The sequence below is a fragment of the Emydura macquarii genome, unplaced genomic scaffold (genome assembly GCF_026122565.2).
Source record: "Emydura macquarii macquarii isolate MOO-44397 ecotype Brisbane River unplaced genomic scaffold, CSIRO-AGI_Emac_v2 contig_295, whole genome shotgun sequence".
Lineage (NCBI taxonomy): Eukaryota > Metazoa > Chordata > Testudines > Chelidae > Emydura > Emydura macquarii.
Window position 1 is genome coordinate 9,331,019 of NW_027130432.1, and position 26,514 is coordinate 9,357,532.

At 37.2% G+C, this 26,514-nt stretch overlaps 1 protein-coding gene across 5 annotated transcripts in view; it reads right to left on the minus strand.

The window, feature by feature from the left end:
* The window catches only part of PRMT7 (protein arginine methyltransferase 7), a 39,800-nt gene that overhangs the window by 12,856 nt on the left and 430 nt on the right, over positions 1-26,514 (minus strand). The window contains exons 2-14 of one of the 5 annotated variants that reach the window (XM_067551656.1): positions 25,044-25,236; positions 23,800-23,836; positions 13,282-13,431; positions 12,124-12,232; positions 11,666-11,778; positions 10,770-11,011; positions 10,193-10,373; positions 8,908-9,035; positions 7,637-7,775; positions 6,896-6,979; positions 4,231-4,278; positions 1,922-2,011; positions 473-634 (exon numbers count right to left, since the gene is read on the minus strand). In XM_067551656.1, the coding sequence (XP_067407757.1) occupies positions 473-634; positions 1,922-2,011; positions 4,231-4,278; positions 6,896-6,979; positions 7,637-7,775; positions 8,908-9,035; positions 10,193-10,373; positions 10,770-11,011; positions 11,666-11,778; positions 12,124-12,232; positions 13,282-13,431; positions 23,800-23,836; positions 25,044-25,138 (1,578 nt within the window). In that variant the 5' untranslated portion in view covers positions 25,139-25,236. Of the gene's footprint in view, positions 1-472; positions 635-1,921; positions 2,012-4,230; positions 4,279-6,895; positions 6,980-7,636; positions 7,776-8,907; positions 9,036-10,192; positions 10,374-10,769; positions 11,012-11,665; positions 11,779-12,064; positions 12,233-13,207; positions 13,432-23,799; positions 23,837-25,043; positions 25,237-26,514 lie in introns of those variants that run through there. The other 4 variants (XM_067551664.1, XM_067551674.1, XM_067551691.1 and 1 more) reach the window with 4 other exon arrangements.

Genomic DNA, 26,514 nt, shown 5'->3' on the forward strand with positions numbered 1-26,514 from the left:
TGATCAATTTAAAAACATTAAAACCATTTAATAAAAAAACCTTCAGTTTCAAAGTGATTGAGGATCTTCATTTCTGTTGTGCAGAGGGAATGGAAAAAAATAGTCTCAGTTGTTGCATTTTATTAAGACAATTCAATTTTCCTTTCTGAAGTGCTTTTAACTCTCCGAAGCACAGCTCCTAATGAATGTGTAAAGCAAAGTATGCCATGCAGACTGCTAAAAAATTAATTTGTTCTTCTAATTAAAAATAAGTTGACTCAAAATAAGGAATGACTGAAATGACAACACGCTACCTTTAAGCTGAGATGCCAAATTGCTCTTAATTTGCTTTATTTTCAAGAGCAAGACTGTTATGCTGAAAATGCCAGGTACTTAGATATGATAAACTGAAATATAAAATACTGCAGAAGAGAGCCAACTTAGTTAAAATTGAACAATGTAAATATAAACTGTATAATTCCAAACATCTCACCTTGAACTCCACAACCATCATATAAAGGGAAGCAGACTGTGGCAGGACAGTGACACTGTTTGTGAGGTGGGTTGCCACAGCTGTCCTAGCATACAGGAAGTATAGGTTGTGCCATGGTAACAGGCTTGTAGTGAAAAATGGTTCTCCAATGAGGACTGAGACCTTGACAAAAAGGAAAGGCAAAGATATCTTAAAAAAGGACTAAAGACTCAAATAAGCAAGCAATTTACAGAACTCCTAATTTGTCATATTGCAATGTTAGTAAGCAAAGCCATCCAGATGGCTACAAAAATGAGGCTCCCTTTTTCTGCAGTACTTGCATTAAGGATGTGAGTAAGCAGTTCTTTTAGACAGTCTTTGACCCTGGGTTCAGGATATTTAACAGGAAACTCTTGCAAGTAGGGCTTGCCCATATATAAAAGTTGTGCCACTTGGCTTTAACTAACCCCCAGTGTGAATGCTGTTATACTGGTACAGATGTGCTTTTACCAGTATAGCTTATTCCCATGAAAGTAAAGGTATCTTTATACCAGTAGAACTATGACCACGTTAGGGGTTGGTTATATAACTGTTTTGGTTAGTAATAAATCAGCCCACTAACCAACAGTTAGTACTAGTCATGGACCAGGACCCCATTGTGCAAGGTCCTGTACAAACACAGAACAAAGAGATGGTGCCTGGCCCAAGGAGCTTATAACCTAAGAATAAGATAAGGGATGACAATGGATACAGACAGATGGACCACAAGGAAACAATGACACAATATTGGTCAGCACAAGTGGCAGTGGTCTTAGCACACCAGTAGCTTAACCATTGTCAAGTTTTTTGTGGTCATCCTGTCAAAGGAGAATTTTAAGGAGGGTTTTGAAAAGGGGTGAAGTAGCTTTGCAATTGATTACAGGAAGTTCCTTCCAAGCATGAGAAGCAGCATGGGACAAAATACAAAGGTACTTGTTTAGAAATGTAACAACTGGGTGATGGAGGCTGGCATCATAGGCCAATCAGAGGCAGGAGTCAACTTCTCAATATGAATAATGCAGGATAGGTAGGTGGGGATAGGCTATGAAACATCTTGAAAATGAAGACAAGTAGTTTATGTTTGATGCAACAGACAATGGGGAACCAGTGGAGGGATGCAAAGAGGGATGTGGCATGGTGAAATCAACAGGCAAGGAAAATGATTTGCAGACACATTCTGAAGGGATGAGTGTAAGGAAAGATTACCAAAAAAAAAAAAGCTGCGTGACGACAAGGCCTTATTTATTTTCAATGGGCCAGAATCTGGACTATCTAATCACTGTTACACCATGGACACGAAGAGAACGAACAGACAGCTTTGGCTTTAACAGAATTGATTGGAGCTATTCTATCCCAGTAGAAAGGAAAGATACTTTTCAGTCTGTTTATGCTAAGTGTTTTTAGTGTCAAAGCAGGGCAAGTGTTACTTACCTTTTTATCTTCCAAATCAGAAGAGGTCAGTAATTCAGGACGTTTCTCTATTATTTTAATTTTATCTCCTAGATGATTGGCTTTAAATATCTTAAAGAGAAAAGTAAGTCATTTATATTTTTCCTTTAGTACAACTTTGAGTGTTTCGTATTTTAACCTTTGAATAAGCTACTATTTTAAACAATGTTCTGAAAATGGAGACCTCCATCATCTGGAATGTAAATTCATAAACAATGATCTATAATCCAAACTAATTAGAGGTTCTTCTCACGATGTGAGCTTTTAGTAAATAAATGCCAGCTCATGGACAACCTTCAGTTGATATTCACAAATGAAAATACTTTTGAAATGTATATGGTTTTATTTTAGTTAAGTAATGATGCATCTACAGACCACACATATATCCAGAAACAAGGTATTAAAACGAAGTCAAAACTATGCCTCACCGAATCAGAGCACTGATCTATCACATCAGTTATCTGCCCTTTGTCATGGCCTATACCTGATATTTCACTAAGATAGGAGTTAGCAGACATAACTGCACCAAGGTTTCAATAAGTGTTTTGTTTATGTGGCATATGTTTAGGTTGGAAACTTCCTGCTGTTAATAGAAAAATCACTATATGTCTGCCTCACTGTAATTTTCTTATATATGTATCTATGTATAGGCATGCAAACATGCATGCATGCGCTTTTGTTTAACAATCAGAAGAATTGTATTTTGTTACCAGAACACTACAATGTGGAATCACAGCATTAGTTTCTTCTGTTTAACCTTCGGAGACAGATGAGAATCCCATACCTGGAGACCACTACAGAAAACCATAAAACATACTGCAGTTTGGAAACTTTGCAAATATGAATGGTTTCCTTTGTCCTTCATGAAGTCAGAGACTTACATTTCTCAGGACAATGTTTTGAGTCAGCAAGGAGATACTAACTATGGTTGAGGACCGTATTAACACTTCATGCTTCAGGGTTTAAATCAGTTTCTATTAGCAATTAGGATGAGACCTTCACGTGGGGGCAGATTATCCCCCAGCTAGCTACTGCAGGATTTCTTGCACCTTCCTCTGAAGCATCTGGTGCTGGCCAATGGCAGAGGCAGCAATTGGATTAAGGGTCTGATCCAATATGGCAATGCCTATGTTCCCAGTGTTAACTGGAGTCCCAGGCATAAACCGCAGTACAGAGATGACATTATCCCCAAAATCTTTTTTCCGTATTGTGTTTCACAACCTTGAAGAGCTTATGTGAATACTGATAGCTCTTTGCATACATACTACAAGAATACTGCAATACAAGAGATGATACTGTACTAGAATAACTTGCTTTATTACTAAAGGAACCCACACATCTGATATCCAAGGTAAATAAATCAATTGTATGAATTTTTAGACCTCACTTAAATTCTCTCAGCCAAAAATGAATCAGTATAGAATGCATGGATTAACAGTCTTTCGTACACATCAAAGCCTTTTTCAAAAGTAGGATGCTAACAGCTACATTTTACAGAAAAGGAAAGAGAGGTCACAGAGGGCCAAGGTCACAGAGCAAGCCAGCATCAGATCTGGGAACAAAACCTATCTCCCAATTCAGAATTCAATGGACCATGCTACCTCATCTCCCAATGTAGTAGTGCACTTGGTTCTGCAAGATGCTGAACACTCTCCACTCCAGAATCAATGGGAACGGAGGGTGCTTAGCACTTCCAAGGAGGCACTCATCCTTCTGCAGAGTCAAGGACATTAACTGCACACTGACTGTGATCTCACTAGAGCATTGTGGATATCACAACGAGTCCATAACCTCACCAGGTGATTCTTTGTAGATGATCTGACCTCTCACAGCTACAGATGCTCTAGCTCAAAAGCATCAATAATACTGCTGCCAAGCACACCTTATTTGTTTTCAGATAACAGATTGTTTTTGGAGTGATGGGGATGGAGGAAAAAGATGGTAAGTTAGACACAGCTTTTGCTCAATATGTCAGTTTTGTAACACCTGCTAATTTTATTCCCAAGCAGTCACGGTTTTTACAATAAGGGGACGTTTTGAACACCAACCACTAGAAAATCTGAAAGCAAACTCAGCAGAATCTAATGCAATAATTCAATGACTGATGCTATGTTGATATATTACACAATTGAAAAGAGACTTTTTCCAAGGATGTCTTGTCAAATTGGATGACCAAATATGTTATAGTGGATTATCTCTAAATTGCCAATGCAACCATGACTGAAATCCATAGTGAGTAAAACCTATAGTGAGTCCACTTATCTGTTTAAATAAAAGGATGAATTACTTACTTTCTCCATGAGACAATGGGATACTGCAGAATTTTCTACTGTAAACACCTAGAGAGAATATTGTACAATCGATCATATTGGCTTAATCCCTCTAAATGCATTAAGATGACTTCATAGTATTCTGTATTATGGTTTTGTGGCATGTCCATAAATGTACAAGTGAACTGTACATGCTCATTGTTAGCTCACGAGAGCAACACCTCTGTTCACTTTTCTTTGTCACATTGTCTCTACAAAACAAGATGACCACAGCACTACAGGTTAAAACTTGCTTGCTCAGCTATAAAATGAAAAAAACGTGACTGTGAAACATTGATATTTGTTCTAGTCTTTCCCAACAGGAAAATCCATCTTATTTTCTTAAAATTAAATTGCAACAGAACCCCATTAATCCAAACTCTGGTTAGCTGCAAATCCAAATATCCATACTAAACAGATTTCTGAATGTACAGTTTACTGAAGCACAGACTAGTAAGATTCTGCTACAGCTGGGCCTGGAAAGGACACATCACACTGTGGGCCAGTAGGTGTGTCATTATGTCAATTCCTGGTCCCACTCCAGCACTTAATTGCCAACTGAAAGGGGGTAAGGCCATAATGCCAGTGCTCCATCCCCACTGGGTCTCAGTCCATGCGTGTGGGTTAATGTTATCCTACTGTACTAGGAAATATCACTGAACTGCATTACAGCATACACACCTTTTGATTTATGAGCCAGACTTAGTCCAGATTTTTCTGTATTTGACATCTCATTTGTTCTCACTTCTCTATAACTTGTTATTAAGCTATAAGTGCTCTCCAAGTATGGCACATTTGGGAGATCTTTCCATGGCTCCTAGTATTTCAAAGGCAATCAAGCATATACCCACCCACCTGCCAAGCCCAGATGAGGACTTTACTTCACTCTGCATATCAAATTAGGAGGAAATTGCCACCTGAATCCTCCACAGTTGTGCCACTGCTTCCATTATTAGTCATAACTGAAGAAGACACCCAACTGCACAGTTTTACCCCTCAGAAGACTCTTGATATAAGCCTCGAGAGTACCAAGATGAGTTTATCACAAATGAGAAACAGGTGCAGCAGCCATACACCAGCCTGCTGTCAGCCCAGGATGAGTCACAAATGAAACTACATGCATAGCTGAATACTGCTAGATCATGTGTGTAATTTGGGCTTTAAGACGCTATGGAGAATGGTTACCAACTCACTGAGTAATGGAGCCATCATTCTTCTGCCAGATAAAAGCAAAATACCAGCATCACCTTATTAAAGGACTTGTTTTGCCAGAGTTCTGTGCCTAAATAGTAAAACACTGTTGAATACCTTCTCTCTCACTGCAAAGAGGATTGTTATTTTAAGCATTCATTAGCAACAGCATGCAGCTGTGAGAATGTCTGAACACCCAGGGCAAGCCCAGGTGTTCAACATTTGCTAACTAGAGATATCAAAGTAGTACTGAATAGTGAACATTTCCTTCCCCAATCAGGGGATTACTTTATACAGCACAATTTTCAGAAACTACCTTAGAGACTGAAATTAATCACAGTTCATTTTTGAGTCATCATCTTTGCTGTTGATTACAAATAAACAATTTAACTAAGTTTATTTGAAGGGTTGCAAGGAAAGTTCTGGCAATCTGTGTGGTACAGAATCATGAGTTAGTTTATTGAAGAGACACTGGGATAGGCTACCACATGGTTATGCTTAGGCTTGTCACTAGACTTGAATTTAACATGTCAAAACATATGGGACTGTCAAATGAGGACTATATTGTTGTGACTGATTGAGGACTCTACAGTTTTATTATGCAGCCTTTTTACACACACGCACACATGCACTCTTTAGATGCACGTTTTTTATACATTGCCCAGATATCAAATCTATAGAACTGCATTACCTATTTTCCTCCACCAATTCAATCTCAGGCTTACAGGTTGGTGGAGATATTAAAAAGCTTTATAAACAAACCTTATAAAAAAGGAATGAGAGAAAAGGCTTGGGCCTCATTCCACACATAGGTGGATCCCACAGATGGATCATCTAGAAAATAGCATAAGAAACTCATAACTGGGATGATGAAATGTGCCCAGGAATTACATAACATGTTCCCAACTATTCAGTCTTAGAGTGTAGTATGTTTTAATGAAACTAGAGGTGTGACAGCAGTCCAGCTGTGGCCGGAGAGAGGAATTGGATAGGTGGGTGGCGGTGGATGTCTAACATTTATGTGACCTAAATAAAAAATACTTTGGAGTATCGTGTGTATCTCAGTTACATGCACTCAATTTCTCACTAGAGAATAAACCTAACTGCCCCAGAATAGTATAGGAATGATAGGCAACAAAAGGAGAAAATTGCCTACTCTTCTCACAGTGAAATGAACGTTAACAGCAAGAGGAATTCAGAAAGGAACCAAAGAGACACAGCTGGGGCCTCTGGCTTCAGTCTGGGTTATAAGTGACAAAAAAAAAAATAGCAGCTGCTCCTTCTGTATAATCCAGAGTTTGGCTGTCACAGATAGCTGAAATTCATTCCACTGCTGCTCAAGTGGATTCGACCTGAACATTACTAAAAAGCAACATTGAAATGTTCCAGAGAACTGAAAATATCTATCTAAAAAACAAAGATCAGAAAAATAACAGGAAGCAGTGAAGCATTGTACCTGCTCTGCTCCAAGATACTGAGCCAGCAGAGGAAGCAGACTGCCGTCACTGATGCAGAGGCAAATACTGTCTTTTTTCAACACCTACAGAAAATAAAACAAGTTGTCAGCATTATTCTTGCTCCAGATTAAAATTTTCTCAGATAAAGAATTTCTAAACTTACTTGTTTGTTGAAACATAGCCAAAATTTAAAATTTTCCTCTAAAAGGTAGGGATTTGGGGAGCCCAAAACCAAACCAAACCAACAGAAACAGTTTTATCCAAGCAGAAATTCAGAATATAAGATTTTAACAGAGTGCCAGAAGTGTTTATATCACCCCTAAAAGCAGGTTGCAGAGAACTTTACTTGCCACACATGTACAAAACATGTTTTAGTGTCCTCTTGCAGTCACTAAAAAGCCTGTCTGTCTCTTGGTGACTATTCTCAATAGCAGACTCTTTCATAAATAAATTACAGAACTAGAATGTTCACATCCATAAGCCTTGTGGACATCTGCAGTTCAGAATAACTTGATACTAGATATTTCATGACTAGGTCTGATTTACAGCTATGTTTCTAGCTCAGACAAAATACGGTGTGTGTTGTGAACAAACCTAGCATATCCTCCCTTTGGAAAGAAGCGTGAACCACTCATTAGTAAACTATTGGAGGTGAAACGTTGAACATGGACACTTTGGTGGAGAAAGCAAGAGAGAGAAAAAGTTCATGCCACCATGAGTGGTGGATAAACCTCACTCACTGTCTTCAGAGCCTGGATGTACTGGTTTGTTCGGTTCTGATCATTTAGCTCTCCAAAGCGTGGCCTGTTCCAAAGCAGATGAGCCTGACAGCTACAAAGAGGACTCCCAACATATGCATCTTTTTTGTCCTCTTCATTTCTAAAATAGAACATCAAAAACATTGTATGCAGTGTTGTTGTAGCTGTGTCAGTCCCAGAATATTAAAGAGACAACAGAAGTTGGTCCGATAAAAAAATACTACCTCACCTCCCTTTTTTCTCATGGAAAAACACTGACTAGAGTATCATTTATATGCTGTTCCAAATCAGCAAATGTGTGTGTTCTGACCAGTGGACATATGTGGTATAGATTACATATGGCAGTATGGCAGTTTACTAGTCATGCTTTCCTGAGTATTTTCATTTCTGTATTTTTGCTTCCACTGCGGTCAAGTTTTTAAATGGCCTCATTTTCAAAAGAATGAGCATCCTACTGACTGCTATGGTAGAGACCAAGTGCTCAGAACTGGGGGGGGAGAGAGGAAAAATCAGGCTACTAGTTTAGGTGCCTAAATATGGACAAAGAAGCCTAACTTTAGGCATCAGCTTTTAAAAATCTTGTCCCCTGTTGTCATTATGACTTAAATACTGAGTGAGTTCCTCTATCTTGACCATGAGCTCGCTGGTCTTGCCAAATTATGTGAGACTGACAATTAGCCATTTTCATGCACTCTTTTTAATTTACATGACTTTCTAATCTTATTGTAAGATTTATACATTATAAAACCAGAAGACACAACTATGATCATCTACCATGATCTCCTCTTTGACACTGGCCACAAGACTTCTCCAAATTAATTCCTGTTTGAATGATAGGCCTACAGGGTCCTGTTAGGAGTTGAGAGAAGTGTCTAAGGTGTTCTTGTTCCTCTGTTACAGAGCACTGAAGATAGACATGCTAAGTACCAGAGACAAGCTCCAACTGTACTTTAGCTGCTGTGCACGTTTTTCTACTTCAGTCCCACTAAGTGGTTTTTGTTATTTGCTAGCATGTTTACCTTACATAATACTTAAGTGATATTGGTATATATAAATAGGAAATTTATGATGGTGGTGAGGAACCTACAAATTCAACCCTCCACTGTAAGACATGGTGAAGTAAGTGATTATAAAGTAACGACTTTAGCTTCTTGCCTTCAATCCTACCCAAGTTTTACAAGTAGCAGCTCAGACCCATGACTTCACACCAATAGTTTGAGCACCAGCTCCCCTCATTCACATCTATAAGTTACCTGGCCTTCTGGAGCTTATACCACATGGAATATTCATCACGATATGCAGTCAGGTACACATTCTCATCCTGAAGAACTGGTTCCTCATTCGGAAGAAAATATACACACTGCATCCAATGATCTCTCCACTGGGAAGGTTTGAACAACAAAAACCCAGGTATTTGTTTGTAAATAATTAACTTAAGTGATCTTCATTCAACAATAAATACTCCAATTTCATCCAAAAAGAAGTTAGCCCAATTCTAGTAAGCATAGGCAGGACTTTGCAATACCAGCCAACAACACTGGGAAAGAGATGGATGCTGTAACTGCAAATGCAGTAAGCAAATGCTTATATAGAAGATGTCTTATGCCAAATGCAATGGATGTCAGTCAATAAGCTTGCTGGATAGCTGACCACTATTATTGAAGTAAAAAAAACCAACAACAAACCGATAAAATAGCATTTAGAAAGTGCAAGAGAGGGCTACCCTGCTCCCTCTCCCCACAGCAACATTAGCCTATCAGCACTTCAACATGCTTTCTGACTGGCTGCATTGCCCAGATAATGGAACCAACTGCACCATAATTATTATTTTGGAAATCTTCTGAAAAGGCTGTTTCAGACAATGTTTGAGTTTAAAAAACCCCTATGGAACATTGCAAGGCTTCTAAGCTTGCCATGATCATGTTTGCTTTTTAATTTTCACTCACATGTATAGGGAATGCAAACAACTGTTTTCATTAGCCTTTTTCCCCCATCATTACTGTCAGTTTGTCTATTGTCATCATAGTAAATGTACTTCTAGAAATGCAACTCTGCACTCCAGTAGTCATTAAGACAAATTATTTCAACCCAATACTGGCACATAAACTCACTACTATAACCTCAGTTGTATTATCCCTTAAAAGATTTAGTACACAGATTATACCACAAACACAAAACACAGGTGAATAATCCCCATCTTGGTTAAACATACTAAAACTAAGAAAATAAGTCATTTCAGAAAGCCATGGAAGCAAGAATCAAGTATCAAGATTTATATGACTAAAAGGAGAGATTAATTTTAATATTTTATATTAAAAAAGTGAAGGTGGTCTTAAAATTGGTGGGGTTTTTTGGTTAACATACATTTAATATGCATGCACTTAGAATCTTGTAATAAACTGAGTGCTAGTCAAGTTGTTACACTTCAAGAGCCACCTGCTAAAGCAAGTCACCACACCCATGCCAGTGAAATAAAGTACAATACATGCCTTTATTTTAAATAAGTAATTGGATGATGAAAATATACAAAGACCTTACCTGGACATCATTAGAGGTGGGTTGTACCCAGTATGGTGCCATTGTGCATTTTATCGTCCCAGATGGGTCCATGTCAATATCCCACCAGGAGAGAATCACTTGTGCCATGCCAGATTTTATAGGACCCAACTTCACTGTGTAATAGGTTGAGGTGCTGTTTACTTGCTTACTGAAATCCACACTGTAGAGAGAAGCATTAGTTGTACTCAAATATATTTTAAATGACATGTTTATTCAGATTGTTTTGCAACCTTAAGTGTGTGTGTTTTGGGAAATGCAGCAAGTGGAAGAATAAAGGTGCGGAGAGAAGGGTTTAGTAACATATAAATGGGACTGAGTTTAAAAGCTGTAAAAATGGTTACACTGAAATAAAAAGCATACACTAAACTTCATCAGCAGAAAGAAAAGAAAATGGACTGTAAAAAAAATGTCACCTCAGTACTTTTCAAATGTTCAGTGACTGCTCACCCCAAACTTCACTTGCCAGCAGCTACTTCATCTGAATAATCTGGGTTTTTTTGGAATGCGTAATAAAAGGTTTTATTTATTTTTTATTACTACTAAAGCTATACCTTACCTGAACATAGTCACAACATTGCTGAGGATAGTGAAGTCACTACAAGGCACCTGGTTTAGTTGAATATCATGGACAGAAGAAACACCAGGACAGTTCTCCATTTCTGAAGGGAAGACAATAATTTTTTCATCATCTTCTGCTTGGACGTGAATGGGAAACAGCTTGTTCCAGGACCACATTCTTTTGGATTCCACTAACTGGGCATAAACTCTTGCCCTGTGAGGCACTGCCTCACATCCTTCCTAAGCATTTAAAAACAAAGAGTAAATGCATTCAACAAGCTAACTTACTAACATGCAAGGAAAATAAAATACATTAGACTACATTTCAAAATAAGTTAAGAGAAAAGGTGGACTAAGCACAGGATTGGTAGCCAGGATTTCTTAAACTCTAATTATTTCCTTCTAAAATCTTCCTTTTGAAGCCTTGGCTTTTTGTCTGTTTCCCATCTGTAACACAGGACTACTATTCACTCTCCCCCAACCCCCCTCTCACAGTGATGCAAGGCTTAATGAGCTAATTTTTGCAAAGTGCTTATTAATGCCATTCTATGTCTAAAGCAACAGACATTGGTCCCAAGCTTGAACTCTATTCATGTTTTTATTCTCATACTGAAGATATCAGATCTACCTTAACTTTTAAAAGCAAATAACCATTAAGCTATAATCATCAATACAAAACTTACACTTGCAGTGAATGCAGCAGAGAAAAATAATGGCTCAAAATAGATGACAAATGTTTCTGACAAATTATTTACCAAGTTAGAAATTAATACAGCCGATTGGTTCAGTAATATAACATACCAGGCCAAATCCAATCTTCATGCAATTCCACAGAGGACAAAGGGATTACACAAAGGGATGAATTCAGCACACTGTCTACAATCATTATCTTACCTGTACAAGATATTTGTGAGCATGTTCATAGGATGGTAAAGCCCCTTCTCCTATCAGCTCTGTATCAAACAGCTCTGTTATCAAGATGTTTGCACGACACTGCATGTCTCCATCTAAAAAAAACCCCAAAATACAACAACAGCCTGTGTTATCTCAGAGATTCCTACCAGGTGCAGCACTGAGAGTATAAGTCATGCAAAAACACATTTATTTCTATTAGTGATGTTGTTCACATAGCCATTGGGAAGCTTAAACATTAGTGTCAGTGACTTCTCCCCGGGGTTATACAATCAAATGTAAAGTTTTGCTTTGAGTTTCAGCTTTCCAGAACACATTCCAGATGGAACACATTTTTTTAAAAATTAAGATAAATTTTAAAAATTAAACAGAGAGTGTCACCTGGCAGTTTGGAAGTACTTCAGTTAACACTTGTTTTTAATTCACTGAGTTCTTCTCACCTGGCCCAACTATGACTTCAGTGGAGTGCTTGTTGATTACCTTGATCTTGTCACTAAAGCCATTTTTCTCCACTATCTTCACAGCAGCAATAGCCATAGGTGTGAAGACCTTGAAATTATATCAAGAATGCGACATGTTGATAGGATTAACATCAGCATCCAAAGGGAAAACCACCATAAAAGGAGTTTATTAACTAACCGTGTTAAAGAAAATCCTTTATTTTAACCATACTTAGTTCTGTGAAAGTATACTACATTTTGATAGTGTTATTTTCCATGCGTAAAAATCACCACCATGCTCAGTGGCATCATGAATCCTATGCACCATTTACACTTTCAAAACAACAGAAATGGAACATCAGAAGAGCACATGCCTTGCACTGCCCCTCTGTCACCCCATATGACAAGTTATCTCCCACTGTGGCAGTCACCCCAATTTTTCTAAACTTTCAAAAGTGTGAGGAAATTGTAACGAGAAACTTTAGCCACCACTACCTAAAATAAACTTCAGTTTAGAAAGGAGAAGTTCCTCACCTGAGGCCTCCAGAAACCTAACTGAAGTGGGAGCCAAAATAAGACTGCCACTGAAACAAAGTGGTTCATCTTGTTAAAATTTGTACCTAGTAACAGTGTTAACTGTGGCAAAATATACTGCTCCCCATACCTACAGCTGCCAGAGGAACTTTTTTTTATTCCTACCAGAATGTAAACATGAAGACTGGGTTGGAAAAACCAACAGCTGCAGCACATCACTAGGTTAAAAATTAACGTGCTTAACATACTCGGAGAAAGTTTTTAAAACAACAGCAATCAATCTTTCTAACTAATTTCTGTATTGTAAAAGACTTTTGTATTTGGGAAGTTTTAAATATCTGGTCTGGCTGTAGAATCTGATTGTTTAGAATCAGTTGCCAATTTTGGATCTGGTCCATCATTTTCAGAGCAGGTTAATATGTTGCTAGTTTCCAGCATTAAACAAATTAAGAGACCTGCTCCTGCTAAATTACTTTAAGCAAGTGAAAAACTTTGGGAGCTACTTAAAATTAGCTCTCTTTCCAAAGCCATATTATGTATACACTCCTACCTGCATACTAGAAGTTGTGCCACTTCCATCTCCTGAACAGCAGGCGTATGTACTGTCGATGAGGAATTGCTCACCTCTATGGCATAGCAGAAGTCTGCACCTGCTGTAACTGCCATCATGGACAGGAGTCCTGTGCCAGTGCCTATGTCTAGGACAATTGCTTTCTCACCCCTTTCTTTCACCCTGCTCACTGCAGCCCGGATACCCCAGTAATACTTCACATTCTGTAAGAAAGAGAGACAGACCAAGATCAGCCACCCCAATGGAATCCTCTTATACAGTCAACACTTGAGCAGAGGTCCTGCAATCTCAACCCTCATGAATTTATAGATATCTGCTTTTTCCTTCTGTTGGGAAACAGTTAAACACCTAGGACCTAAATTAAATAAAATACCTCAAAATGCAAATAGATAAAATTACTGTCAAGGCTTGAATAATTTACAAGCACAGTGCTAAACTTTGAGCAAAAATTTCCCTGGAAACCCATGTTTGGAAAAGATAAGAATATGATGACTTTATGGCATGTTGTTCTCCGTAACTTTCCTACTCAAAAAATAAAGGGTACGTTAGTGAATATTTTAGGATGATACATGTACACTGAATGATATTAAAATATGAAGAAAAATGCTGAATAGTAGAAAATAAGGATTATGTTTTGTTAGTTTAATGCTGAGTTCTGTTGCTGTTATGTTAACAATTTATAACAACATAGAATGGAGAATGAAAAACAAATTCTGAAAGTTTGGGTAAATGTATAACTGGGTAAATATAATGATAAATAAGGCTGACTGGAGGAAAGCTAATGAATATGTAAGATAGAAAGGTATATAAAACCAAGGAAACAAGGGCCCAAGTTGCAGAGCATTGGTGCAAAAACTGAGACAACCATCATGAAGTGGAGAAGAGCTTCCTGATACTCAGGAATGTGGTAACTTGGGCCCCTCCCTGTTCCATTTTATCTGTTTTATTATCTGTCATATATATGTATGATCAGAAACTAAGTCATAATGATTCTATCTGAAAATAAAGGCAAAAACTGGTTAAGCCCAAATTGGGTAGTCTTGTGCCTCAGTTTCCCACAGTACACTTCAAAATAAAGAGATCTATTATATAACCAAGATCAGTAGAAACAAGTGTTTTTGATAGGAATGGCCACCTGAACAACATCTGTTCCATTTTGACTACTCATTTACAAAGCATGCATTATCTACAATTAAAATAAATTATCTGGAACTACACTCCAGCCAACCAAACCAAACAAAAGCTTCTTTGAGATTACTACCAAATATTTTTCCTTTTTTTTGTCAAAGAAATTTATAGTGCCAGCCACAAACTTTCTATTACAACACAGGTGCTGTAAATTCCTGTTGTAGCCCAGTCATTTGGGTTAGTGCACTACAATACTGCACATATATGCTGGGCAGTATTAGCAACTGGCACTGCATATTACTCAACATTAATATTAGAGCCATGACAAATATTCAATACTAAAAAGGAAAGATCAGGTTTGCAGTTGGGGGACAGAAATGGGAAGGAGCTTAGAGTTAGTGGCCCATTCAGGGTGCAATATAAAGCCCCATTGTAGTACACATAGTGTGACTAGGAAATATGTACAAAGTACTTTCAAGTGGCGTAACATAAGGTAGTTTTAGCTAACGCCTCCAGTGATTTACACATCAGCCATTCTGTGATTTTTACCACAAAGCCTGCAAAACAGATAAAATACAAACTCTGTGGTGCATTTGAGTTTGTATGAATATTAGTTATATAACTACTGCAACTGGCTGAATATTCTTTGCTTCTTTATAATATCAGCTAACATAAAAGCAATTTCCTTTGTCATTTATTTTAATGCAATATAACATGAGTGATAACTACATGGAAAACAAGTTTGAAAGTTCTTTCTTCCTTGGCAGATGGAAGTGTTTTGGATGGGTTATTTTAGATATACTAAGGGATGTATATCCATTCCCAAGATGGAAATTTAGGCAACCTATAGAGACTGAAACTTTCCTGCCTAAGACGCACAAGAACCTGAACCATGAGAACTTACCAGAATTATCTAGTTTCTTGCTAATGAATTGTTTTTATTAGCCCAATGTGCTTATTCAGTACTCCTTACTTAGACAAAACTCCAGCTAAAGTCATGGATCTTTGCCCTGAGCCTAGAGGGATGATTATGTCTCTGACTGTTTGAGTTGATGCAGAATGGCCATTTTCCTTCTTTTTGGAGTTTTCCATTTCACAGAAAATGTATATGCTGACATTCAGACAGTTCTGTTGCAGGATTTTTCAATTCATAGATTGCAGGGATGTGTCTTGCATCTATTTCACAAGAGGGAACCTGACCACTGTCTAAACTGTGGCAATCTCAGTATAACATTTGGTCTATATCTGTATTTTTATGTACTGTTTTTGTATAGTAAATATACTATCACATAACAACATAGATGGCAAAACCAATTAATGAAATGATCTGGCAAGCTTTATCTATCAAGTTTGTTTTAATGTTCCAAAAAGGCTACCCCCCCCCCCCAAAAAAAAAAAAAAAAAGCCTATGCAAGGAAGGTTGAAACACCAAGACATACATTGTTTCATCAGGTTCCTGACTCACCCCATTCCTCCAAAGACCTATGCACATATTTAAATATCAGATTAGTACCACTGAAGTCAATGTGCCTCCTCATGTTTAAAGTCTTTCCAGGAAAAGGGCCTCAATGTTTTCACTCCTTTAGTTCATACCCATCTATATCATGAAAAATGGTTTTCATGCTGACGCATAAACAAAACTTAAAATAAATTAGGCAAACTTATTAATAGTTTACCGTAGTTTGTGTAGGAGTATCAGTTGAGACATTCTGCTGAAGATATTATTAAGCAAGACATACATTTTAAGCAAGAAACATACACTGCTCAGATAATTCTATACTTGAGATTTTTGTGGAATGGAATTTTAACAGAAAGATGAAAACTATAGGATGCAAAATGCCTGGCCAGAGACCACTGTGATTACTTTGAGAGGCTGTTGTGAAACAAATGCATGTAAATCATGTTTGTAAATTTCTTTATTTAGTATTGGAGAAAGTTTATGATTAACAGCTGACAATTTGTAAAAGATATATGCACTTAAAGTATATTGTTTAAGTGATTAATTTTTCAAAACTGTTTAACAATATCTTTAATTAATAGAACTACACAAAACTAATCTGTAGGAGCAGAATTTCAATTTATATAGCAGACAGCAATCCTTCCCCTATAAAAATTCCTATAGCACAATTAAACTAGTAAACAAAGTTCACAAGAGAAAGAAACTAAACACTGCCTAACCAGTCCAATCTGTTATAAAAATGGAAACCTTTCAAACTTTTTTTTTTTTTTAATGCTCTGGTAAATTTACGAAGTCTACAAACCACACCACTAGCTTGTAAAATATTTGACTAAAAACATTTCCCACTGTGAACAGAATGGAAATCTACATTTACAAATCAAGTTTTTCCATATATAAGAATGAACCCAAATGACACAAAAAAGGCAGAGAAGCTTTGTCTAGAGTAGAATAGATACGATATGTTAAGAATGTGTTAGAAGACTAAGGCACACCATCTTTATCATGTACTGAACGGGTACAGTTAAAGCCTAAGAGCAAGTCTAAGTCTAGGCTTAGAACATATTAAAGTATATATTGCTTTACTAAACTGGTTATTAAACCATTAATGTGTTCTAACATCACACCTCTAAATCCTAGTCCAGGCAAGGTCTCAGTTGCAAAGTCTTCAAACCAGTGTAACCCTGGAAGAAGAAAACAGGTTTGTGACCACCTCACAAATAAAGCTTTAGCTTGGTAGGATATTCAAGTTTTTGTTCACCCTCCCACTTGATCAAAGGCCAAAAATAGGATTCCTGAGAAAAGCCCTGAAAATGGATCTCAAGTCTATGCTACAACTTCAGAACCTTATTCCTCAGACCAAGAGTTACAAGTTCCACAAATAGGACACGGTCATTATCCAACTGTTCTTCTTAGGAATTAGATGCATCACACCACATTTTACAACAAAATTAAGTTGATGCAGTCCCAGGAACTTGGAATCTATTTGGAACTACGGTTTCTCTTTTGTTCTAATCACTAGTAGGACTTTCCAGTGACTTATTTTTTAAATTCAAGCTTGTACTCTACCTCAAAGCTTTAAAACCTGTGGTATTGTCAGACAAAACATAACCATTGGCCATCCACTCCTGTTTCCAAAGATACAATATAATTCTCCTCTATGGTCTTCAACCACCAGTCACATCAGTGGGATCACTGAAGCCAGCATCACATCTAATTCTTTGCCAATATCCACAGAGATCTTTTTGATTAAATCACACTTAGGGAGAGAGTTTACAGTTCTGTAAAACCAGATGCAGATGGGCATAATTCCTAGCTGGAAGCAGTTTGACAGCCCATTCTGATCTATTGCCATCTACCAAAAATCATCTTAAAAATTAATTAAAGGAAGCAAACTGCAAAAAGAAAGTAATACATAAATTAATGAGTTATAAAACTGGCTTGTGAGCTAATGTTACTTGGGGGTCTAATAGATAAAAGGGAAAGATGATCCAGCACTTCAAAACAGAATTTATTTCAAGTTTCTAAAACAAGGCTCAAGTACTGATAGCTCTTGAATGACCAAAAATAGCTTCTAGAAGAAAAAACATTCACTGACATAGAATATGAATATTTCAATAGCAAAGAAAAATAGTGGTTTGCTTTTTCCTCAATATTTATTTTAATCTAATCTAGTGTACAAAAAGCCTGATTAATTTGTTTCTTCAAGGTTAAGGCAGCGAGATTGGTTTTGCAAATACACAACTCTTCTTGATAATAAACATGATATATCTGCAATTGCCATTATCTAAGAAATTACAACAACATGATAAGGAAAAAAAGATCTGAGATATAGAGAACAGGAACAGCAGAGCTAATGTTCCCATTCTAACTTGACACTTAAAACATTAAAAATATGTCAAGTATTTTGAACAGAGTCTTTTATGCAGATCACCAACAAAGATTAAGTGACTTCCAGCTTCTCTAATAAAAGCTAATCATGATGTTGAAAACTGTAATGTAAAGCCCACTTGTTCACTGTGTTCACTGCATTATCTCAACTGTTATCAGATGTTGAGTACAACTTGTAAAAGAAGACAAGTTAGTGGTGCATTAAGAGAAACTGTCTAACACCTACCGAAGAGTTCTGTCCTCAAGTTGATAGCCACTATTTCTGGGTTTCCGTTATTCTGTATGAAATTTTGTTTGAGATGAAGAGTTACCAAGTCTTTTAACCCATATTTCTGCTATTCTAACATCTAATTTTCTAGAAAAGGGATACTGAAGTTTAGACTTAATAGGTTAGATCTGTGTTTCCCAAACTCTTGAAAGATGACAGCCTTCCATTTAGGAAAATGAAACTAATTGCATACTACTTAAGCCACACCATGTGTGGTTAGAAGATTATCTGTATTTTAAAATTTTAATTTAATAAAACAATTTTAAAGCATGTTATTTCAAATATTTATAATGTGACACTTTCTCTCCTTTCTTGCATGCTTTCAGCAGTGAAAGAGTTCACAATGTTGATATTTCAGGTATTACCTAAATCAAATCTTCAGTTTATTCTTAGTAATCAATGGTATTAATAGTCCAACATGTTTACTCTTGCTAGGCGAAGAACAAGTACTTACAGAACCATCCTGTATGAATAACGTTTTAGGGCTTCTACTAAAAGGAGGGGCCCTAGAGAAAAATTGAAGTGTTGACTGGTTCTCCCTGGAATCGTGTCTACTATGTTCTTATCCTGTCCGTTAAGTCTGTTGCAGAAATGATGCATTTTTTCCATTACAAGTGAATTACTTTGTGTTTGCCTCTCATTTTTGTTACTATACTGAGAAACAAATTCCTGCCTAAATTTGGCTTATAATTGGGTTCATTGCTTTGAGAAGGTCTGAGCGTACCCAGGTTGATAAGAACGGCCATACTGGGTCAGACCAATGGTCCATCTAGTCCAGTATCCTGTCTTCCAACAGTGGCCAATGCCAGATGCTTCAGAGAGAATGAACAGAACAGGCAATCATCAAGTGATCCATCCCGTCGCCCAATCCCAGTTTCTAACAAACAGAGGCTAGGGAAACTTCAGAGCATGGTTTTGCATCCCTGCCCATCCTGGCTAACAGCCATTGATGGACCCATACTCCATGAACTTATTAGTTCTTTTTTGAACTCTCTTATAGTCTTGGCCTTCACAACATCCTCTGGCAAAAAGTTCCACAAGTTGACTGTGTGTTGTGTGAAGAAATACTTCCTTTACTTGTTTAAACCTGCTGCCTATTAATTTCATTTGGTGAACCCTAGTTCTTGTGTTATGTGTTATAACATTTCCTTATTTACTTTTTCCACACTCAGTCATGAATTTATAGACCTCTATCATATCCCCCTTAGTTGTCTCTTTTCCAAGATGAAAAGTCCCAGTCTTATTAATCTCTCTTCATATGGAAGCTGTTCCATACCTCTAATAATTTTTGTTGCCCTTTTCTGTACATTTTCCAATTCCAGTGTATCTTTTTTGAGATGGGGCAACCAGATCTGCATGATTTATATAGAGGTAATGTGATATTTTCGGTCTTCTTATCTATCTCTTTCCTAATGATTCCCAATATTCTGTTAGCTTTTTTGTCTGCCGCTGCATATTGAACAGATGTTTTCGGAAAACTATCAACTATGACTCCAAGATCTCTTTCTTGAGTAGTCACAGCTAATTTAGATGCCATCATTTTATATGTATACTTAGGATTATGTTTTCCCACATGCATCACTTTGCATTTATCCACACTGAATTTCATCTGCAACTTTGTTTCCCAGTCACCAAGTTTTCTGAGATCGCCTTTGTAACTCTTCGCAGTCTGCTTTGGACTTAACTATCTTGAGTAAATTTGTATCATCTGCAAATTTTGCCACCTCACTGTTCACCCCTTTTTCCAGATCATTTATGAACATGTTAAATAGTACTGGTCCCAGTACAGACCCCAGTGGACAGCACTATTTACCTCTCTCCATTCTGAAAATTGACCATTTATTCCTACCCTTTGTTTCCCATCTTTTAACCAGTTACTGATCCATGAGAGGATCTTCCCTTTTATCCCGATGACTGCTTACTTTGCTTAAGAGCCTTTGGCAAGGGACCTTGTCAAAGGCTTTCTGAAAATCTAAGTACACTACATCCATTGGATCACCTTGATCCACATGCTTGTTGACCCCCTCAAAGAATTCTGGTAGATTGGTGAGGCATCATTTCCCTTTACAAAAACCATACTGACTCTTACCCCAACAAATTGTGTTCTTCTGTGTGTCTGCTAATTCTGTTCTTTACTATAGTTTCAACCAATCTGCCTGGTACTGAAGTTAGGTTTACCAGCCTGTAATTGCCCAGATCACCTCTGGAGCTTTTTTAAAAAATTGGTGTTGCACTAGCTATCTTCCAGTCATCTGGTACAGAAACTGATTTAAATGACAGGTTATATACCACAGTTAGTAGTTTTGCAATTTCATGTTTGGATTCCTTCAGAACTCTTGGGTAAATACCATCTGGTCCTGTTGACTTATTACTGCTTAATTTATAAATTTGTTCCAAAATCTCCTCTAAAGACACCTCAATCTGGGACCGTTCCTCAGATCTGTCACCTAAAAGAACAGCTCAGGTTTGGAAATCTCCCTCACATCCTCTGTTGTGAAGACCAATGCAAAAAATGGATATAGTTTCTCCACAATGTCTTTATCATCCTTGATTGCTCCTTTAGCACCTTGACTGTCCAATAGCCCCACTGATTGTTTAGCTGGCTTGCTGCTTCTGATGTACTTACATTTTTTGCGTCTTTGGCTAGTTGTTCTTCAAATTCTTTTTTGGCCTTCTATTTATATTTTTACACTTTACTTGCCAGAGTTTATACTCCTTTCTATTTTCCTCAATAGTATTTAACTTCCACTTTTTAAAAGGATGCCTTTTTGCCTCTAACTGCTTCTTTTACTTTGTTGTTTAGCAATAATGGCATTTTTCTGGTCCTCTTACTATATTTTTTAATTTGCGCATACATTTAAATTGAGCCTCTATTATGGTGTCTTTAAAAGTTTCCATGCAGCTTGCAGGAATTTCACTTTTGGCACTGTACCTTTTAATTTCTGTTTAATCAACTTCCTCATATTTGATGCTAGGAAGATAAATCAAAGTGCTGAAAGGCCAATTGTCCAACTGTATATATGATAAAGAATGAAGGAAATTTTATTGAAATATACTAACAATTATAGTTTTTAAGGCTTCTTTGCATATGGTTTGCTAAGCTTTTACAAACAGCCTATGTTTCTCTTACTATCTAGGTTTAACAAGATCAACTTTATCCTTTACCACACTACAGAGACTATAATGGAATAATCCAGTCGCATAGACGCAGCCTATTCTTCCATCGACATAGCTGTATCTACAGTGGGGTTAGGTCAGCATAGCTATGTTGGGCAGAAATGTGGGGTATTTTCCACATCCCTGACCAATATAGCTATGTCAACCTAACTTTTAAATGCAGATCAAGTCTCACAAGTCTTCTGCTGTGGTGCTATTGACATATAAATTAGATAACAGCTATTTAACAGCCTTGTCCCACCAAGCTCTCTCTAAATCTTGGTCTAGGATTGCTGTTCCCTCTATAAGTATACTCCCTGAATACATACAGTAGATAATCATAAGAATCACTTAGGAAGCTATTCACCCATAAGTGGAGCATAAAGTTCTCCAATCCTTTAAAGCATTTCTTTAAGTTTTCAACTTATTTGCAAATATTGTATTCACCTCAACTTCTCTCTTAGCACAAAACCAGAAGATTTGAGACCACAGGACAAGTGGCGGACAATAAAAAGAACTTAGTCATACACGTATGTAGGCAGACGAGGCTAGATGGAATTACGGCAGAAACTGAATTTTATAAGAGAAGTCTGAAGTGCCCTCTGAAGGAATGACAGAAAATTACACGTCTAAAATCAACAACATAAAAGCAGCTCTCCTTAACTTACCTGTAAAGACATAAGTTCATTATTCAGTATTTTCCCTTCAAGAGTTGAGAATATCACTATTACTTAGACCAAAGCATTTTTTTGCACTCTCTGCTAATCAGTTCTTGCAGAAGAAACAGTGTTTCCATCTCTCCTAACAAAATTTTTAGAAAAGTTCCCCACCACTGCTCCATTAGCTACATTGAGAGCCCTGGAAGAAGTGGCCCACTGAATGCCAGTGCCATTTGTAACTCTATTGATTAGATGTTGACAACAGTTAGCTAGCCAGTCACAGTCAGGCTTGCATGGATATGATTGCAGGATTGGGGCCTTTGATCCAAGATCCCCTTAATGCCAACTGGCAAAGCAGTTACAAGAATATCTTGATTCTTCAGTATACAAGAATATCCTGATGTACATTCTGGTTCACCAAAGAATGCATCCGAGGTCTTAAATGAAAGCCAGGGTCACACTGGTTGTTAATGTCAATGTGAAATGTATGTACAGATACTACATAAGGAATTATATATGTATACTGAAAATATGCTCTTAGACTCTGTGTCACAGCAGAGGTGGAGAAACAGGTTTCGTGTCAGATAAAAGATGTTTATTCACCTGTCTCTCTCCTGGCATCTAAATTAGCATTGTAAGCTAACACAACAGAGGTACATTTACATGCAAAATCAACAGAGAGATATGAAGTAAACTAAAAAGGGCAAAGAGTCGGGGAAGAGAACCTTTTCTTGCAATCACCAAACTTTTGAAGTGTGATTATATTTGAGCAACAAGAACGACATTCTGTCATCCTTCACCTAGGAAGTTAAAAGGTAGAGCACTTACACTCATGAAAATAGGATCTCAACCAACCTAGTTGTACAGAGGATTTTGGTGTTAAGATAAAGTTCTTTAGACAGGAGATTAGCCTGTTAAGTTTAGTCTCTAGAAAGCAGGTTATGGTTTTGTTTTATATGTAACCTGTTGTTTCCATTATCCTTACTATCTCTTGAATCTTTGATAATATATTTATAGTGAAAATGACGATAGGTTAATCTCAGTGCTGCGGTATTAAACTACGAGCTGATCCTGAGTTGAATCATACACGCTATGCTATTTCCTTAGGGGCAGCAGACCTGATATTTCTGTGAGTGCTCAATGGATAAGGGTCTAGACAATACAGAGGAATGCTTCAAAGGAGCTCAGGGACTGGGGGGATCCCAATGTTAACCTTTAACACAAAGTAAGAGCTGGCATTTGGGAAGGTGTGTGAGTAGCTAACAGGCTGGTGGTGTCAAGGAGCAGACATTCAGTTAAGCACAAGCAAGTCTCACTCATAGTAGAGGCAGGAGGGGAACAAGGTGACTCCAAGTCCTTGGTACTCCCAGAATAATCACAGGATCTTAGAAGGTACAGGCAGCAAAATACTACAACTTCCAGAGGAATCTATACAATCATGCAGTGGGAGCTGGTGAGGGGAAAGAAACAATACATTTTTTCACTAATCAAGAAGTTAACTTTCTGTACTCACTCTGTCTTTGTCATGCAACATGTCTGCATAGCATGATCTGAAAATAAGATAGAAGTTACAGATCAAAACATCGCATATAAATCATCACAGTACAAATGTTAGCAGAGAGATAAGAATCATCACTGTTAAAACCTGAAGCAATTAGTCCTAGTGAGTGGGTAAGTTACTATGACACTGTGGTTTGCCCCGCTGGGTTCCCCACCCCCAACCTCAAGAGTTCAAGTCACTTTATGGTTCTGCGTTTTCCCATTTTGAATGGCATGAGCAGATGAATGAATGGGTTATGAATTAAGTGTTACATGTAGTACACTTTTGTTTTTTCTGATAATTGCTGCAGTATATTCTCTCTCTAGCATTCTTAGAAAAATAAGTACTGAGCAAATACATGCACCTATGGGTGAGTAGGAACTGGGGAAATAAAACTGTATCCTCTTTTTTATAGACACCTTAGAGAAAGGGAGGGCTACCCACAGACCACTGGTCTGGAGTTGGCTAGTAAGCCAAAATCTTCATGCTATTTAAAGAGGAACTGATAATAGTTTGAGTGATTTTATATCTATATGTTACACATACATAAACACCCAGATCATCGTTATACTATTTAAATAGTATGAAGATTTTAACGTATTAGCCAATGTATTTTTTTCCTTACACAGACAGCCCCTCCCACCTTTTCCCCAAGCTGGGAAGAACAAATTAATTCCCCCTTTTTTTTTCATTTGAATACCATTTTAAAATAACCCAACAGGCCTGATTCAGTCACTTGATCTTTTTGATCATTACTTTCAACTACCAAAAGGTTGTGTTACAAGAATATGATCAGTGAGAAACCCCTATGGCTGGGATTTTCAAAGGGGCTTGAGTGTCAGATGCTTAACTCTCACTAAATTTTGATAGGATTCAGACACTTCAGTGCCTTTCAAAACCCCAGTCTACTTCAATTAGTATTTTTAAAATGTTCCACTTGGTATAAATTAAGATACAGGTGAAGTTAGCCTAAATGACTCTCCAAATAATGTTAATAATCCCAGGCCCTACAGGCTTTTTCTGTAAAGGTAAATACTGTCTTAATTTATTTAAGTTATTCTTGTTTTAACTAATGATGCAGAAAACCCTGCCCTCTACTCACTTATGAAAAATGCACACAATTTATTTGAAACTCTGTTACCTTCACACTGCATTCATTTTTTACATTTAATTAATTTGCATATAAGGAGAGTGTCAAGTGTTTCCTCCCATCATACCTTGCAATCTCCTGATGGTAGTCATAGTTCTCATCTTCTTCCAACCATTCCACAGAACCTGTGGTTGGATTGGCCCTTCCACAGAAGATCTTCATAATGGAGCTCCGTTTGTAATCTTTGTGTATTACAAAGATGGTTTTGTGGAGCTGGCTTCAATTCAAATAATTGCAATTTTTGTCCTGCTATCAGAAACCTGTTTAAACAAAATACAACTTACATTATGACACATACTAACTCTTCCGTCTCCCTGGCTTATAGGCTTCATTCCTAACTATCTAATTAGAAACCTTGTTCTTCCATCTTTTGCCTTATTCTATAACACTCTTAACACTTGTAACTTTCTCCCAATCCTTGTATGCCATTTTCTCATTTATGATTACTCACTGATGCACTTCTTCTGGGAATGCTATTAATGACTATCCAGAAGAAAAATATGTAAGCAAGTTTTCTAAAAAGATGAAATAAAAATACTAGTAATAAAAAGCTATTTCTAAGCTTTGCGAAGTATGTCCCTCATTCAGTGTAATATTTCTTTATCTAACACAAAGGTTTCTTATAGCAGGATATTGTCTTGTTTTCTTCTGTTCTTTATTAAGATAGAGTTCAACAATATATATATATAAATATATATAAACATATAAAATATGAATCTGGAGAATAAATTAGTGATTTGACACACAAAATGAAGAGCAACAGTGTCTTGATGGACAGAGATTAAGGGAAATGTACAAGGACATGTATGCAGATGAGAGCATTTAATCTCCTTAGGGGATTCTTTCAAGATGTGGTGTTTATTCTATTCTGTATAGGTTCTTATACTGTGCTCATAACTATAGTGTCTGAGCACCTTCCAGACAAGTATTAAGCAATATGACTACATTTTCTTAGTGTGTTGTTTGTTCTCTCATCTGTTATCATATGGACAACAAAGAACAAGTTCAACAATTTAGATAATACATCAAAAAGTCAGTACTCGCTCTGTAACTTATCTATAGAAAACCATAAGTAGTTTCCTACAATGCACTGTTTTGCAGAACTGTTTGGTAGCACTTGCTATACCATCTTCAAGTAAGATTTTAAATAAAAATCACGTTAAACACTGAGCATTAAAAGAACCACTTTTCAACCTCTTTTAATTATAAAGTTTGTTTTATTTAAAAGAAAAAAAAACACTTTAAAAAAACCCTTTGAATGTAGCACTTCTGAAAGACCCAGGAACAAACTCCACTTGGCCACAGAACACAGAAAGGGAAATAGCAACATAAAATAAAACCCTGTGACAGGCAAAACCACCTCAGTTTCTGAGGACTGAGGCACGTACCCGCTGGACAACTCCCATGGCAGCATGCATGGAGCCCTGAAGGGCGCACAGTAACGCGAATAACAGCTCTTATCATGTAACACTTTCCACCCACAGATCTCAAGGCACTTTGCACAGGAAAACAAGAGCCCTCTTTGGACGTGACACCTT